The 17,732-nt window shown below is 42.0% G+C and overlaps 1 protein-coding gene across 3 annotated transcripts in view; it reads right to left on the bottom strand.

The window, feature by feature from the left end:
- Positions 1–1,585: 1,585 nt before the first annotated feature.
- ABCB7 (ATP binding cassette subfamily B member 7) overlaps positions 1,586–17,732 on the bottom strand; it is a 41,445-nt gene continuing 25,298 nt past the window's right edge. Inside the window, exons 9-17 of one of the 3 annotated variants that reach the window (XR_007904996.1) lie at positions 16,956–17,130; positions 15,373–15,530; positions 14,679–14,842; positions 14,383–14,512; positions 13,727–13,898; positions 10,085–10,188; positions 8,437–8,544; positions 2,540–5,871; positions 1,586–2,438 (exon numbers count right to left, since the gene is read on the bottom strand). Coding sequence is in view for 2 of the 3 variants with exons in the window: in XM_051790589.1 (XP_051646549.1) it covers positions 5,653–5,871; positions 8,437–8,544; positions 10,085–10,188; positions 13,727–13,898; positions 14,383–14,512; positions 14,679–14,842; positions 15,373–15,530; positions 16,956–17,130 (1,230 nt within the window). In the remaining variant the exon portion in view is untranslated. Of the gene's footprint in view, positions 5,872–8,436; positions 8,545–10,084; positions 10,189–13,726; positions 13,899–14,382; positions 14,513–14,678; positions 14,843–15,372; positions 15,531–16,955; positions 17,131–17,732 lie in introns of all 3 variants that reach the window. The other 2 variants (XM_051790589.1, XM_051790574.1) reach the window with 2 other exon arrangements.

The raw sequence follows: 17,732 nt of genomic DNA, 5'->3' as shown, positions 1-17,732 counted from the left end.
GGATAAAGTTCATGGCTTTTCCCCGAGTTTAGCCCCAACATCTGCAGAAACAGATCAAAAGTCACACAGCAGGAATTTAAAAGGATATTTTTTGAGGACTAACCATTTAAGGGTTTTCTTATAAAGACATCGAATTTATACAGTAGCTGAATTTTTCAATATCTGTTCTAGACATTAATATATTATTTACAATTTACCACCTCCACCATTCCATCGATGACATGGCCATTCCACTAATAAAACACCTATACACTGCAGCACTGCCACATCACAACACTTCAAAAACCATGCAGTTATTGTTTTAAAAGAACGCCCTGGCTCCTTCCCAGAATCACAACAAACTCCTCAGTGTGCTGTAAGAAAGCATCCAGTGCCACCAACCCTCCTGCAGTGCCACCAACCCTCCCGTCCTGTGCAAAGCTGAAATGAGCCCCAGCAGATCCCAGGACCAAAGGTTGGGAAGACAGTTCAGATGCTCAATGCACCAAAATAAACATAACTAGCAGGTTTTGACTGGGAAGCAGCACATAATCCACAGAATAGTGAATTGTCATTTCTGCACCCATTGTTTGAGCACCAATGGGATGTTCAATGAGCATAGTAACCTCAGGGTTATTCCTAACTTACGTGAAGATTACCAAAAGCTGGATTTGCAATTACTGTTTTCCTTGATGCAGACATGCAACTCAAATTAGCACTAACAGAAGTTACAGGTATACATGAAGAAAAAGCCCCAAATATATTCCTATTACAACTCTTTCCCCTTAAAAATCAATTACTTGTTTTGTCAGTAACATTTATGGAGCATTCCTGCAGTATCACTTCAAGATTTAAAGACAGAGCAAATGAACTCTTAGAGACAACAGCTGGGAGTTCATCCAGTCAGACTTGAAAAACCCCAGGCTGCTCAAGGACCTTACATCCAGCCAGCCAGCCAGCCAGCCATCTATCCCAGACATACCATCCCCTGTACATGATGACAGCAGGACCTGTGGCTGTTGTAGCTCAAATCAAATACAGTACAGTGCACTCGAAGAATGATCAACATTACATGTAGATAGTTAATAATAATAGCAGCATTTCTTGCTTTCTGCTTTGAGTTTGAGCTGCTTAAAGCAGAAACCCAGGCAGTGATTACAGACAATGTCATGTCAAGGGCTCAGGTAGATTCTGAGAACTGCTTTATTTCTACTGATCACAAGTTGAGAGTTTACATTTATAAAAATAGTATTTACAGTAAGAAACAGTCAAGCTTCTCTCAAGTATGTTCATTCCCATCAGAGTGATGCAGAAACACGAGCCCTTCTCCTGTTCTTACAAGTGCCACACACACAGTGCAGGGGATGGAAAAGCTGAGTGGGAGCAGAACTCAGGTGCACTCTGTGAACTTCCCTTTCTGATGGATCACCTGGAATTCAGTCACCTTGTGCCACCCCACACCCCTGTGAGTGGTTTACCAGCCCCAGCAGCACCACCAGGCACCACAAACAGCTGCTGGTACTAAGACCCACATTCCACAGCAGTGAGTAACTGTTTTCTCTGGGAATTGCAGCAAAACCACAGAGCCATTGTGACAGGACACCCATTTCTATTCACAAAGATAAATCCTTTATTTACTAAGAATTAGCTATACACAGATGAAGGACAGGAGTCAGAGTAAGGAGTGTTCCAGCAGAAGGGTTACAGAGTCTGATCTCAACTGAGCTTTCTGTGTTGTTCTGTCATCTTCCTGTACAATGTAAATTATACACTTCCATTCTGAAAAGAAACTTGAACACCATTTAAAATCTCAGTGTTGAGATGTAGGTAACTAATATTCCATGGAACAGAACAGCTGAGATAACCTGAGGGATCACCTGCAAGGAGCAAATTGTGAACATCCATTTGGAAAAAGCACAACAACCTGCCCACAAATCACTCATTAAGTTTTCTAACTTGGAGGTTAAAATAGCCAAAATGTTGTTTGTTGTGACTTCGTATCCCTTCAGTGTCTAGTAAGTTCTTACGTGGAAATTAGAATTGAATTCTCTAAGCTCACACTGCAAGAAGCAGCCCCTTTTTAATGTCCATTTTCCATAAACACATTTCCTTTAAAAACAGAAAATGAAGGAAAAAAAATTATATGGCTTTTCCACACTAAAACTGCAGATAAAGATTTTATAATGGGAGTAGATTACTTGAATTTTGAAAAACAACCAACTACAAGTCCAGAATATGAAAAGCTGCTGTTTAGAAAATGATGTCCCAGTTTACAGTGGAGCAGAATTACCAAGAGCCAGAGACGCTGGGAGAGAGCTCCAAAATCAATCTGTTTTCTCTGTAAGGCTTTTCCAAGAGATGCCACGTAGACTGTCCCAAGGGTCAGTGTGCCACAGTGAGTTTCTCCAAAGCCATGGCTCTCCCATTCAGCGTTTCAAACATCTGCTTCAATGGTGGCACTTAGCAGTCATAGTGCAGGAATAAAAATTCAAAATAAAAATAAAATTTAAAAAAAAAAAAGAAAGCAGACATTTGACTTTGTAGCAGACAGGAGACTCACCAAGTGTTGTTTCTGCTTCTCCACAGCAATTCACTCCAATACAGCCACCATCAAGCCAGGAATGCTCATCCAGCAACTCCACAACACGGGAAGTTTTCAGTCATCTGCAGAAACTCACTGCAGTTCTTTAAGAAACACGTTCTACCGAATGAGCAGCCTCTTGCTTTAGGAAATGCCTTTGTTCAGAGTTCCCTCCTGTCATTCCATTTGCTTAAAGCTGGACAGAGCTGCAGCACATCCACTGGCATTGGAAAGGTGGCAGAGACAGGCAATGGCCTCGGAGCTCCATCAAACCCGTACAGATTTAGACAAATACTGAGCATTCCTGGCACTTACCAACTGAAAACAGTCCTCATTCCACATCTGTACTGCCCAAGACTCTGAGTCCTTGCAAAGCCCATTCCCAGTGATAAAATCCATCAGGTTTCATCTGAAATCGGCCCCTCACAAACACAATCAAACTTCGCATTCAAACATCTCACAGACGATTCCCGATCCTGAGTGTTCTGGAGGGACCTGCTGGGATGTCCAGGCCCTGCAATAGGGAAAACTGTTCACTGAGAAAAAACCTTTCCCTGCATCTCTCATAGTCCTTGTGCCAGAAGAAAAAGATCTTAGGATTGAAATATTCCTATTTACAACCTTTGACTGTTCCCTGCTGCATGAACAGCAGACAGATTAGTTAATTCCAAAAATGAGTTCTTGCAGGGTAGTTTCAATAAACTTTTGCTGTTTCTGGCAGCTGGAACATAATTTCACCTTTACAGTCCCCTCACTGCTGTCAGCTAAACCAGGAGACCATTAGGGAAAATAAAGGGAAGGCTGTAAGCTGGAATTCTGCACTGCCACTAAATTAACAGGACTTCACTTTGCTTCTGCACTCCAAGGTTGAAAATTAAAGTACACTTTTAAAATCATTTTTAACTGCAGACTGATGCCCGGTTGGGTTTTTTCACCCATCATTTTAAAAGAGAGAAAATTAATAACTAGCAAAGGTTTCGCTCCTTTTAAGTTACTGTTCCTATATTTAGTTGCAGGGGAGGGTATAACACAAAAAAATAAATGCTATTTGCAATTAAATTTCCAGAAGCACCAAATTCAGCCCTTCCCTAGTGCCCACACTGAGAAACCTTGCATCTGATTTACAAACGTAATTACATCAGTGTAATTATACTGGTGTAATTCCCCAGAAATAACAGTTATTTTTCAACATCCAAGAGAAAGATTTTAATTCTTGAATTCAACATGAAGAATTACACCAGAATAGCTTGTGCTAAATAGAGATGGTGAATTTCCCTGAAGAGACATGGCCTAAAAATAGAGTGCTGTCGTGGTGGGCTGGCCCTGGCTGCACACTGAGTGCCCACCAAACCCACTCCATCCCTGCCCTCCTCAGCTGGGCAGGGAGAGGGAACATACGGAAAGGCTCCTGAGTTAAGGACAGGGAGAGATCACCCAGCAATTACTGTCATGGGCAAAACACTCAACTCAGGGAAACTCACTGAATTTACTGCCAATTAGAAGTCTGAGTTGGGTAATGAGAAAAAGAAACCAAATTTTAAAACACTGTCCTCCCACCCCTCCCTTCTTCCTGGGCTCAACTTCACTCCCACATTCTCCATCTCCTTGCAGGTGGTGCAGGGGACAGGGAATGGAGGCTGTGGTCAGTTCATCACGTTGGCTCTGCTGCTCCTTCCTCCTCACTCTCCTCCCCTGCTCCAGTGTGTCCTTCCCACGTGTCTGCTTGCCACGGGGTCAGTCCTTCAGGCACAGGCTGCTCCATAGGATTACATGGCTGCCAAGGCCCTGCTCCAGCATGGGCTCCCAAAGAGGTCCCAGCCTCCTCTGGGCAAATCCTCCTGCTCCAGTGTGGGGTCCTCCATGGGCTGCAGGTGCATCTCTGCTCCACTGCCTGGAGCTCATCCTCCCCTCCTTCCTCCCTGAGCCGGGTGTCTGCAGGGCTGTTGCTCTCACCTATTCCCACTCTTCTCTCCAGCTGCAGTTGCTCTTACACTTACAAGCTTTTCCCTCCCTTCCCAAATACATTATCCCAGCAGTGTGTTATCCCATTGCTGGTGAGCTCAGCCTTGGCCAGCAGTGGGTCCATCATGGAGCCGTCTGGGATTGGCTCTGCCAGACACAGGGGAAGCTTCTGGCACCTTCTCACAGAAGCCCCCACTGCAGCCCCCCCCCAAACCCAATACACCCACAGTGTCCTGCAGATCCCAGACACTGAGGTTTCCTGCCACTGGAGAAGTTTGGGCTGTTGAAATGAGGAGATTATTATAGCAATGCTTTCAGCATTATCCAGGTCATTTTCTCATACATTAATGAGATAATAGAAATTTATGGAAGTCTTTATTGAATCTTAATTGCTCCCTAAGACCGTGACTGAATTAGAAAGAGCAACTGCCTTCTGCCTCAACTACTACAGCAGATGCTGAGGATACAGAATCCTAAACTCAGATTTTTTCATTTTTCACTTAAAAATACTATTAGTTTTCCTTTAGAATGATACCAATTCATTTCCTGATAGTGTCGTACAAAAGGTGCTTCTGAAGGGTGAGATGGATAATTCCAATATTTAGATTGCTACTAGAAGCCTCTAATGTTTTGTTGAGGCTTTTCTTATCCTTTACGAGGAAGAACATTTTAAACCAGACCACCACTGAAGAATTTAAATGGCATCTTCCTCACTAGCAAATGAGTTCAAATTAGCCCAATTACAATTAAAACATGACATATTTATCAACCATTAATGATGACAAATAATGTAAATCAAGGACAAATCTGTTTACAATTTAATAATCCACATCAAGCGACTACCAGGAGAATTTACCAATACCTAAAAATTGCCATAAATTACACTCTTAGTTGGGAAGTTTAAAGTTTTTGAAAAGCCCAGCTCTTGCAAATGCCACTGAATATTACAGATTTCTAAAGATGCAAAAATAGAACTCCTTTGGTTGAATTTATGTCCCTCTGTGAAACTGTAAAACCCAAAAACTGCAAACCCCAGAAGTTTTTGAATGCTGACTTAAAAACAAGAGCTGCATTTCACTGTATTCTTGTGCATTTTTAACCTGCTATACAAGACTGACCCAGGGTCGTTCTCAGCATGAACAGTTCCCACAGCCTTTCACGCTATTCATAATTTCTTCTTCTAGCTTCTTCCTCTCCTCCTCTTTGGATGTCCGGTTGTTCCTCTCCTCCCAGCTGGGATTGCTGTGACTGTGGAGCACTTTGCTGCTCTGCGTGTGCCACATTTCAGAGTAGAGGTTGCCGGGACTCGCGAGAAGCTCTGCGTGTGTGCCACGTTCCGCCACCTTACCCTGCAAAACAAGGAGCAGGTCAGGAATCCACATTACCAGATCTTTAGGAACACGCCAACACATGGACCACAATTGCACAGTATAGATTAGAGCAGTTTTAATGACAAGGAGCTTGGGACATCACGGCAAGACTGAATGCACAGTTCACTCAATAGCATATCACACTGAAAACATGGAGCTGTGCTCTTCCCAGACTTAAAGAAATGGGAATCTACGTACCTCTTGTCCATCTGGGCAAAATTTAAAGCCCACCAGCATGGAAACTTTTACTATCTAAAATAGAAGAGCTACCTAAAGTAAACGGGACCTCTATATGAGGAGCAAGGTGCAAAAGCCACACGGATGTACCAAAACAAACACCTATTTGTTTTTGCTCAGTAACAAACACACGGGAAGAGGCTAAAAAAAAGAGCAAAGAGAGAGGGATTTGTACTAGACAAGCGAAGCACATTTAAAATCAAATCCTGGAAACAATTAGTGCAAACCGTGCTTTTATGGGTGCTCCTGTGCCCCTGCAATGGCCACCACGACAATGGCCTCAGCAGGTCAGTTCATCTGGGCTGTTCTCAAGGGAAAGATGATTTATTGACTATCGCTGTGGAAATGGGAAGGAAGAGCTGGAGAGGAGAACTCAAGGGAACTCCAACCTTACAGACAGAGAAACACCACCACTCTTCAAAAAAACCAGACTGATCTTTTCACTTTGAGAGACACATTCACTGACTTCAAATTAAACTAATGTATTTGTTCTCTAGCTACTCTTTCTTCTGGTAAAGGACAGAATTATACAGACAACTATGTGGATTTGATGTTATTCTAAATTCTGATCTACAATTAAATCTACCTCCTTGTGACAGCTGCTGATGGATATGTTGGGAAAAAATGTGGGTCTTGGCACTTCCATTAGTAGTTATGCCGGTGGAATCTGAACAAAAAATGTGATGAACAGAACTGCAGAATTTACTTAAAACCTTCAAGGGGTTAATGTGGAGCTCATTGTAGTAGAGACCAGGCTTTTGAATTATGGTGCTTTTTTCAATAACTCTTGACCAGTCATCAAAAATGCACCTTCTCTGTTCAGCCCCACAGTGGTTAGATCTGCATCATTACTATGTTGTTTACTCACTCAGGAATGATTCTGGTTTTACCTCAGCAAAGGTGCTGGAGTTGTGATTCCGTGATTGCCATGGCTAAGCAAAACCAGCCCCGACCATCCTGTCTCCTCCCTGCTCCTGAGCCTCTTTCTGTGGCTGCCCCAGGTCAGTGCTGCAGGGCTGGCAGGAGGCGCGGCCGCGGGAGCCGTGGGGCACTGCCTGCCCCACCCCAGTCCCACCAGCATCCCTCAGGAAAGGCAGCACCCCGGCTCTTTTACAGTTCGAGGCTGTGCTTTCATTTTTAATTTAACAGTTACACTCTAACACAAAACACACTCTTAGTAAGCTGTGAAAACTTGCGTCGAAAACAAAAAGCTGCAGATCGCCTTGTGACACATTAAAAACACTTGCAAGATGTTTTAACATGCAGTTGGATAAGGGATACACCTTAGGAAAGGATTTTCAGCAAAAGCTGAAAAAACAAAGCAGATCAAAACTGAATAAAAACTCCATGGAGCACTGCAAGTAATTTATTCCACTACTTCATTCTGAGATTCATATAAAGCTGAGATTTGTGTAGCAAAAATAGTCATGAATGTCACCATTTCATAAGAGCTTGTTCTAATTCCCCATGAAACCACTGAATGTACTGTAGGAATAATTTATTTGCTTTTAGATGTGTATTTTAAGTCGCTAAATACACCTATGATCACAAGCATATAAACAGCAACTGATAAAAATGAATGCAAAGATAAATTTAACATCTATTATCAGCAGATTAGAGCATTGTACTTTCAGCATTATCAGTTAAAAGAGTAATTATGAAGTTATCATAAGGACATTTGTTTATTTTAAATCTCTTGCCAGGTATAGGTAATAGAGAAGAAAATGGACTTTGGACACACTGAGCATGAGGTAACAGCTCAATAGTGGTATTAGCAAATTAAATGTTGAAATTTATTGGTTTTTTTTTTAGAAGAGAAAGGGAATAATCACATTTTTCTACAGGTACAACAGAGAATGGTGCTCAGATTTATAACATAATTAGGTTGAACAATCCTGCAGTCGTTCTATCTGCATGGAAACAGAACATGCTGTCCTGTCTCTTTCCATTGAAATAAAAAAATGGATGTATGTGAAAAATAGACGCTCACTGAGCGACGAGACTGAAGCATAAATTGGGGGAACACTTTAGTAAATTCATCTGACAGAAGCATGTAATAAATTAGATCAAAACCACGCAACAGTGAGCCATAAAAAATAACAACGTATGAGAGAGTCACACGTGCAAGTTTGTGAAGAGAAGCGTATAAAAAGCCAAGCCTGAGCTAGAACTTTCCAACATGGCTCACTTCCAAAGAAAGAGCTTTCAGCACCTCAGTGGGAGTGTGATAATTCAAACTGGACACAGAGAGTTCCTAAAGCAAACACTGCCTGGCTGTGGAAGCCCACAGCCCAGGGCATCCCTCACCTGATCCAGCACGATGATCTCGTCTGCATCCACCACCGTGGACAACCTGTGAGCAATGAAAATCGACGTGCGGTGCTTCACCATGGCCCTCATGGCCTTGAGAATGTTCTGCAAGATTGGAACACAGACAAACTCTTACACACTCCTGGGTGGCATGAGGAGAAATAAAATGCTGCTGGAAATATGCAAATTACTGTAAATAAGTTTTGAGAAACACTTCTGGTATTGCTACAGCTTCATAATAACAAACAGCCACAAGCATCTACCAAAGAAACAGAAGAGTCCCAAGCATGAAATATCTGTGGTTCTGACAAAGCCTCACAGAAAAACACAGCTATCATCCCCAGGGACAAAGGAAGAGACAGATCACTAGATTTCAGGAAAACCTTCTCATGGAGTATGGTACACAAGCAACAAACAGCAGTAAAAGCATCTGAAAATAACTCATCATCATCATCATCATCATCATAATACTTTCCAATGAAAGTTAAAGGAAAAAATCCCCCTCAATGTCATGCCAAGGTGGAATATAAAGTTAAAGTAATCCTGGGAATCATCTATCTATGCAGTGAGCACTCTGCTATCTTCCCAAACCACATTCCTCTGCAAGGAGCACTGACTGGGAATTTGTGCCCTCACTATCGTCAGTGAAGTGTCCTCTTCAGTTCCCTGAAAACTTTCTTTTTTGTCAGAAAACATTTCTATTTCCAGGCACAGTCTTGTGGAAAGGGCTCACTTGCATTTGCTGCCTTTCAAGTGCATTTCTGCTGTGAAATTTTCAGCTTTGCTTACGACTCTTGCAATAGATAGAGGAAAACAAGAGAAAGAGTCCACGTGCTGTTCTGCAGAACTGTGTTATGGACATTGCTGGTCCACAAGGGAGCTGTGCTACATTTCAGTGCTGTGCTATATGGATATACAGTTCATACTCTGATTTCTTTGTATCTGGAAAATGAAAGTAATGTAGTGAGTACAGGTCAATAAATTCGCTCAATAATCTGCATAAGTGAACACAGCCACATCTTAGCTCTAGTCCTTGATGACATTAGTTCAGGAAATTACTGCTGGGGCTGAGGGTTTTGTGCTTAAACTAAGATGTTGTTATGAAGCCTTGATGCAGTTCCTGTCACAGTGTCACAACATCCATGTCACAGCCCTTCCTGGGAAATGAACACCAGCACTGCAGGTCACACCTATCTGATCTGCATCTCAGAAAGATGCTGCACAACAAACAAGAGGTTTTCTGTCCTGCATTATGTCACAATTATTTATAAGACATTTTTAAAGGAAGCTAGATGTCATCTAAACACCTTTTCAAGTGGATTGGAAAGCTTCACACTTTAAGACCACCTGAGGTATTTGCACCAGTTTTAAGGGATGAATGTGTAAAGGTGAAGGGGACCTCTGGAGTGTACAAGAAAATATCCCAGAGACAGTTGATACCCCTCACTGTGTCTCCAGTAGACACACTAAGCATCTCTGCTCTGGTCTTTAGGACAATGGATCTCTTAATACTACTGAGAAAACACTTGACAGCAATTTGGCGAAAAGAACAGAATTCTTTCTGAGAGGAAAAGAACAGGGAAAAAGTATTGGAATCAGACACCATTGCACCACTTAAATTTTAGAATTTTTTATCCCAATTTACCTCTTCTGTAATTGAATCTAAAGATGATGTGGCTTCATCATAGAGAAAAATATGTGGGTCCTTTAACATTGCTCTAGCAATTGCAACTCTTTGTTTTTCTCCACCTGAATGAGGGGGAAGAGGGGGAAAAAAGAAAAAAAAAAGTTAGAATTGTGACGGTGTAAATTCAACAGCAGATGTGACTTTTGAGGGTTGGTTCTTGGGTTTTTTCTTTTTTTTAATAAACATCATGGTTACTGCTGACAAAGGCCTGACATGTTACATAAGATACCACACAAGTTCCTGCTCCCTGGTGATTCAAGATTGCTTATCCTTCTGGAAAAGGACAGAGAACTACTTTGTATCTGCTCTAAGGCAGGAGCCTGGCCTAGGTCAGTACCAGTGCTGGACAGCTGGTCACTCTGTACACCTGGAGCATGAGCCCTTTTCCCTGGCCTGAGCTCTGCCCCATCCGGTAACTCTGCACACACAAACCCTGTTTTCTCTCCCAAACCACCAGTGCTCTGTCCATGCTGCTGCACTGCATTTCATGCATCTTGCTCACACATTGTGTCTTTCAGGTCTCTCCTTGATATTTATCTAACTTTGCACTCCACGATGGTAAATGTCATTCAAGAACACAGTTAGTGTGGTACTGGAAACCACCTTCAGTCTGCACTCTACAGCCTGTTGGTTTCTGGTGTAACCCAGTTTCAGACTAGTTTCCCTTCCTTCAAAATTCTTACAGCCAACATCTACTCAAGAATAACTCGGGGCAACTTTTACAGACAGGAAAACAGGTGCATTTGAGAACTTAAAATCTGCTAAACATTTGGTATGCGATACATACACGTCACATTTGTGCACTTGTCCTCCTTTGTTTTACTCAAGACTTCAAAACATTCCATTTAATACCATTATATCCTTGTTAATGTTCCATTCCTATCAGGAGAGAACATGCTTTCATAAACCATTTAAAAGGCTGATGGAAATGCTGCAGTTCACATTTTAGACTGTCTTTGGCAGAACTCAGAGCAATTAGAACTGTACAATTTACTCAGTCTATTTTAATGTGCTCTTCCTCCCTCTCCTTTACAGCATGTTCAGAACTCACAGCTTGACAATATCCATGTTTGAAAGACATACTGCAACAACAAAAACCCTTTCATTTTGTAGCACATCCTTATTTCATGCTCTTCCCCATTCACACTCAGGACAGCAGCACATTAACAGTTCCATTCATGGAGGCAGGGGTTTGGCTCTGTCTATCACAAATCTATCAGAAAACACTGATATGGATTCTACTTGGAAAAGCCCAAACAATTTGGTTTTCACTCTGTACTGTCAATGAATCAATCACTGAGACCACTAGGAACTGCACTAAATGCAACTAAAACCTTGGTTGTCCATCATGCACATAAAACATCTGGATTTCAAAGAGGACCCTTCAATTCACAGGTCTTTCACCCCCACTATTTCTGCCACAAAATACTATTTAAAAACAAGACATAAATCAGGACTTTGTGCTTTCCTTACACCAGAAGTATACGAAGCCTCAACCAACTTAAAAACCCCCCAAGAACAACAAACCAGATGCAGAAATTAATCCTTTATAGGAATAGAAATTAAACTTTTATAGGAATTTAGGGAGCCATTCTACTATTCAGAAAACTAGAGATTCCAAGTAACAGATGCCATATTATTACAGAGCTACTGAAGGACCTCAAAGATTTTCATTTGGTATCTCCAATCCTCAGAACAGCTTAACCCCTCCTGAGAGCACTAGCCCAGGACTCCTGCAGCCTGACTGCACACATTCCTGAAGCTTGGTTACTACTGTTATTTGCCAATGCTCATCTAACTGCTGAAAATAAGAAAGTGAAGCTGCTATTTCAGTGGCAGATACTCACTCTAAGCTCTTTTTCTGTCCCCAAGGAATTCCATTGTCTTTCTCCTAAGTATTTTACATACTCTTATTTTCCTTAAATACAAATAAAGCAGGAAAAGAACACATTTCCACAATTCCTTTCACTTTCTAAACACACTTTTGTTGAAGCACTGGCAGATGGGTGTTTATGACCATCACAGTGGCAGCACAAAATGAAGGATGGAGTAAAGGCAGAACCCATTTTCAGACAGGCTCCGTTACAGGAGTCTCGAGGTCAGAAGGGAGCTCTGACAGACCCACACACGGTGCTCCAGATTTAGAATGGGACATTGAATCATGGAACTGTCCAGGTTGGAAAAGCCCTCTGAGCCCACTGAGTCCAACCATTCCCCCAGCACTGGAAGGCCACGTCCCCAGTGCCACATCCACACAACTTTGAAATCCCCTCAGGGATGGGGACTCTGCCACTGCCCTGGGCAGCTGTGCCAGGCTTGGACAACCCTTTGGGTGAAGAAATTTTCCCTAAAATCTAATCTAAACCTCAACACAAGGTTAAGGCTTTGAGCAACCTGATCTAGTCCCTGCTCAAAGCAGGGGGGTTGGTCTAGATGATTTTTAGAAGGTCCCCTTCAACACAAACCATTCTATGCTTTTACAAACACCAAGACATTTCAAATCTATTGTTAGTCAAATCCTCTTTCTAGAAATTACTAGTGTGGGAAGACAGGCATCACATTCTCTCCAGTTCTGCCAGTACCTATTTTGTATCTTTCTCTTCCCTCACCCAGATTTGTGCTTCACATCTCTTATTTCCCCTGTCCCCTTCCCTGTATTCCCCTTCAGCTGCCATGCACACTGTTCTGGGGACAGGCTGTAACTCTGAACTCTGATCTGCTGTTACAAAGAGACCAGGACTCCTGATTGCAACAGCTGCAGAGTAAGAAACACCACACAGAGCTGTCCCTGCACCAGGCAGGACTTCTGCTGCACCCCCTGCACCCTCTGCTCCTGCCCTTCAGCATGAACAGGGCTCAAAGCACACACACAGAAAGTTCCCCCTTTTATGCCACTAGCCAGATTATGAGAAAGAGCATTTTTACATAGATGCATATCCATGCTTACATATCATCTCACACAACAATATCCCCTGAAAATACACTCCTTTAAATAGCTTGCAAACTCCAGCTGCCTTACATTGTGGATCTTCGTATTACTATTTAGCCTTTATAGTTATGTTTTTTGGGCCCCTCACTATGAGGACATTGAGGGGCTGGAGCAGCAGGAGCAGCTGAGGGAGCTGGGGGGGCTCAGCCTGGAGAAAAGGAGGCTCGAGGGGGACCTTCTGGCTCTGCAACCCCCTGACAGGAGGGGGAGCCGTGGGAGGGGGCTGGGCTCTGCTCCCAGGGAACAAGGGACAGGAGGAGAGGGAACGGGCTCAAGTTGCACCAGGGAGGTTCAGGTTGGATATCAGGAAAACCTTCTTCACTGAAAGAGTGGTTAAACATTGGCACAGGCTGCCCAGGGCAACAGTGGAGTCACCACCCCCGGAAGCATTCAAAAAGCGAGTGGACGTGGCACTTGGCACTATGGTTCAGTGGGCATGGTGGGATTTAATCAAAGGGTGGACTTGATGATCTTGGAGGTCTTTTCCAACACTAATGATTCTGTATCATAAGGTAAATAAGCTAAAAGCAAGTCTGACTGAGGAATAAACTCTGCATCAAACTTTGGGGCAGCAAAAGGGATATAAAGAACTTGTGTGTTTGAGATCCTACCTGAGAGTTTGAGGCCTCGCTCCCCGACCTGGGTGTTGTATCCATTGGGCATCCTCAGGATGGCATCGTGGATCCCTGCCAGCCTGGCCACCGCGTACACCTCCTCGGGGCTGGCCCCGGTGTTGCCGTAGAGCAGGTTGTAGTAGATGGTGTTATGGAAGAGAACAGCATCCTGCAGGGGTGGAAAGAACATTTCAAATAAGAAACCATGACAAAACTGTCCCCGAACTATGAAAGAAATCAATACAGAACAGCTTATATTTTTCTACAAAGCCTGAATGTTAAAGGGTTTGGGGAAATTTCTTTCCCCAAAAATGGGATTAATACATTTTGTGTCCTAAATATGTATGTCATGCATAGTTTCGCCACTTTGCTAACTCATTATGGGTGGTAATCAACTATAAAGCTAAATCACTTAAAGCTGGAAGCAGTTTCTCATGGGGAGGCTTAAACACATTTCAGAAATTGGATCTATATGATGATGCACATAAAAATATAATATTTCCTGGGGAAAAAAAAACCAAACAGGCATGGTGACTTTCAAAGGAATTAAGACAACACCACTGCATTAGGATTGACCTCCAATGAACCACAGCACCAGAACACTGAGAATTACTATTGCAATGGACTGCTGGGGAGAAGGAAACGTGTAATACCTGAGGTACAACTCCTATTGCCTTTCTCAGACTTTCCAAACTGACATCTTGGATGTTCTGTCCAGCAACATAAATATCTCCTTTCTGAGGTTCATAGAAACGAAATAATAATCTCACAATTGTGCTTTTCCTGGAATTGAAAAGAATTGAAGTTAATGTTACATTCTGGTTTGCCATTTACAATCTCCAATTGGAATTGATGTCACAAACAAAAATTATAAAAAGCAAACACAAGAAGCACTGTGTTTAAGAAACTAAATTCTGCATTGATTGGCATATTTAGTCCATTTACCCACCCTGACCCACTACCTCCTACAATGGCCACTTTCTTTCCTGCAGGGACTTCAAAGGACACTCCAGAAAGGACTTTCTGCCCCTCAAGGTACTCGAAATGCACATTATCAAAGGCGATGGCAGCAGTCTGGGGGGTGATCTGCAGGGAGGGAGCCAGCTCTTTGTCCTGTTAAAAGAAGAGTTCCACCTTATCTGCTGCCCAGAAACTATCTCCAGTGGTTCAACAGTCCATTCCCAGCTCAGAAAAAGGCAAACAGCCACTCCAACTTGGATATGTGGAAAATAATTATCATTTGCTGCACAAGTGACATTGGTTCGCTCACCCTTTCCCCCAAAGGAGGCAAAAATTTCTGCTGTGAACACTCTGCCTCACAACTTCTTTTGCAATAATAAATTCTGCACCATTAATTACCAATAAAAATTCAAGCACGAGGCATGAATACTTAAATAAAAAAAAAATCTCAATACAAACACAGCTTCCATGAAACAACTTTTGCTTCTCTGCAGGAAAAATACTCAACTGCTATTGCAGTAACTGCACCTAAAGAGGAAGCAGAACAGCATCCTTACACAAAACTACTCATTCATGAATAGAAATTAAACCTGGAAGGTAAGAAAATGGGATGAAATGATGGCATTGCCACAAACAGCCCTATTAAATACCCAGATATTTTAGGAAAATAAGCTACTACTTACTTTAATTTTGGTATCTACACTGAGAAGTGTAAACAAGGTATTCATATCTATAAGTGCTTGTCTTGTCTCTCTGTATACTGTTCCCAGGAAGTTTAGGGGAAGAGAAAGCTGGAACAGCAATCCATTCACCATTACTAGATCTCCAACAGAAAGGCTGCCTTAAGACAAAATGGATGTGAGAGAATAAGGAGACTTGAAGGGTTGTCTTGTCAGGAAGTACCAAAAGATTCAAAAAAATAATGAAGTCAATCAATTCTAGTTTCTTTTACCCCATTTCTAAACCTAAATGTTTAAATAGCAAACAAAACCCATTCCCAGAAGATCAGATTTTATACAGGAAGGTGCTTGACATGAATGGCAATGTCTGTGTGGATTTCACTTTAAAAAAGATAAAACAGCACTGGAAAATAAGGCAAGCAGCATATAAAACATCAGATTGTGCAGTTGTAAATTCCACAGAGAGAAACATAAAGGGGCCTAATAAGTTAGAAGGGGAGCAGGTAATATATGAGAGCACAAATCAGGAAAGACAATCTTAAGTACAATTACAGACAAATGCGACTGATAGAATTTGTCATGATCATACTATAGACCACAGAGCTGCTAAAACCCACAGTGAGAACCTCTGGGCAGCTTAGTATAAACAGGCTGATGAAGGGAAAACTCAGGATGACACACAGTTAAAGGTAAGTGCCGAGTCAGTTCAGCTGAAACAGGCCCAGAAAGATGATTTAAAACCATATTTCCACCATCCTGCTTAAAGCTATTCTAAATTTTCCTAAGAAGAGTCATGAACTGCACCTCCTGACTGATCTGTTCACAGGGTAACCCTTCTCTGCCCTGGCATCTCTTAAAAAGGGAAAAGCAGATGCAAAAAAGACCATATGGTATAAATGTCTGCCCTTTGAACTCCTCTGAACATTAACAGTGTCTAAAACATCATTATTTTTACTCTAAAACCACCTTGTTTTAGCTGAACCTCACCTCAATACTGTGATTGAATCGTACTTTGTCTTCCTACACAAGTAGACTTTTGTAGTAAATTAGACAAACACAGATTAAAAACCCTAACTTATGGAAACAATTGTTTGAATAATGTGCCTTATTAATCTAAGGAAAGTGAAGGACACTGGTAATAAAACTACTAGAGACAAAGCACATGAGTATATACACTTTGGGGAAAAGTCCTGAGTCTTGCCAACATGGAAAGGAAGAAGGGGAAAAACAGAGGGTCTTGGCAGAAGGCCCACAGAAGTATTTGTATGTTTAAAAGTGTCTTTCACAAGCCTTCAACAGAAACTTCCTGAAGTGACATTTTCTTGGGATCTTTCTCTAACTGCTTAACTTTTAAAATGTTTTTGATGAAATCATACTAGTTATTGCTATATATATACATATATATCATGGAATTAATAATACTACAAGAAGCAGAAACAGGCAAAACTCTTAAAGTAAAAGCTCTCAAGCAAAACCACTCAAAATAAACTATCACATCAACCACAGGTTAGTTAAAATTAACTCCTCTCTTATGGATGAATCATGGTAAAGGAGAGTCATCTTTAGCTTATAGACAGATAAGTTACCTGCAACAATGCCCTGGCTGGCAAGCACCATGATGGCCGTCAAGCCCACACTAAATATAGCGCTCTGTCCAAAGTTGAGGAGAGCTAAAGTAGAGGTAGTCTTCAGAGAGGCATTTTCATAGATCTTCAGGAACTCATCATACCGTTGGGCTTCGTACTTTTCATTATTGAAATACTACAATATACACAAAAATGGTAAATGTGGCAGCCTCAAATATCATCAGACTGTTTAAGTTGTTACAATATAGAGTATTAACATGCTACGTGCACAGATACACACACAGCTGCTCTCCAAAAGATCTAGCAACTAGAGAGAAAAGAATCAGAGAATAGGCTGAGTTGGAAGGATCAACTTCAATCCAGTTCAACCCCTGACCCTGCCCAGGACATCCCATCAATCCCACCCTGTCCCTGAGAGCATTGTCCAAACCCTCCTGGAGCTCTGGCAGCCTTGGGGCTGTGCCCACTGCCCTGGGGAGCCTGGTCAGTGCCCAACCACCCTCTGGGGGAAGAAGCTTTCTCTCAGATCCAACCTAAACTTCGTCTTCAAGACTAAGTTTACATTTTGCAGAAACTGATGGTGAAGGTAATTTAGTCATGAAGGAAACTTCTCACTCTCTATTAGCAAATAGATTCTTTCAAGCCCCACTAAAACCTCCGTGCTCCTCTGTCCATGCCATGCAGTGCTCTGCAAATGAATCATGTTTAAAACCAGGCTATTGCTATAAAGTTGTAGCCCTGTAAAAGATGAATCTTATGACTCACTGACACAAGTAA

This window comes from Manacus candei, unplaced genomic scaffold (assembly GCF_025592945.1).
Source record: "Manacus candei isolate 608988 ecotype Guabito, Panama unplaced genomic scaffold, ASM2559294v1 h1tg000003l, whole genome shotgun sequence".
Lineage (NCBI taxonomy): Eukaryota > Metazoa > Chordata > Aves > Passeriformes > Pipridae > Manacus > Manacus candei.
Note: the sequence above shows the minus strand (reverse complement) of the source record. Positions and strands in the feature narration are given on the sequence as shown.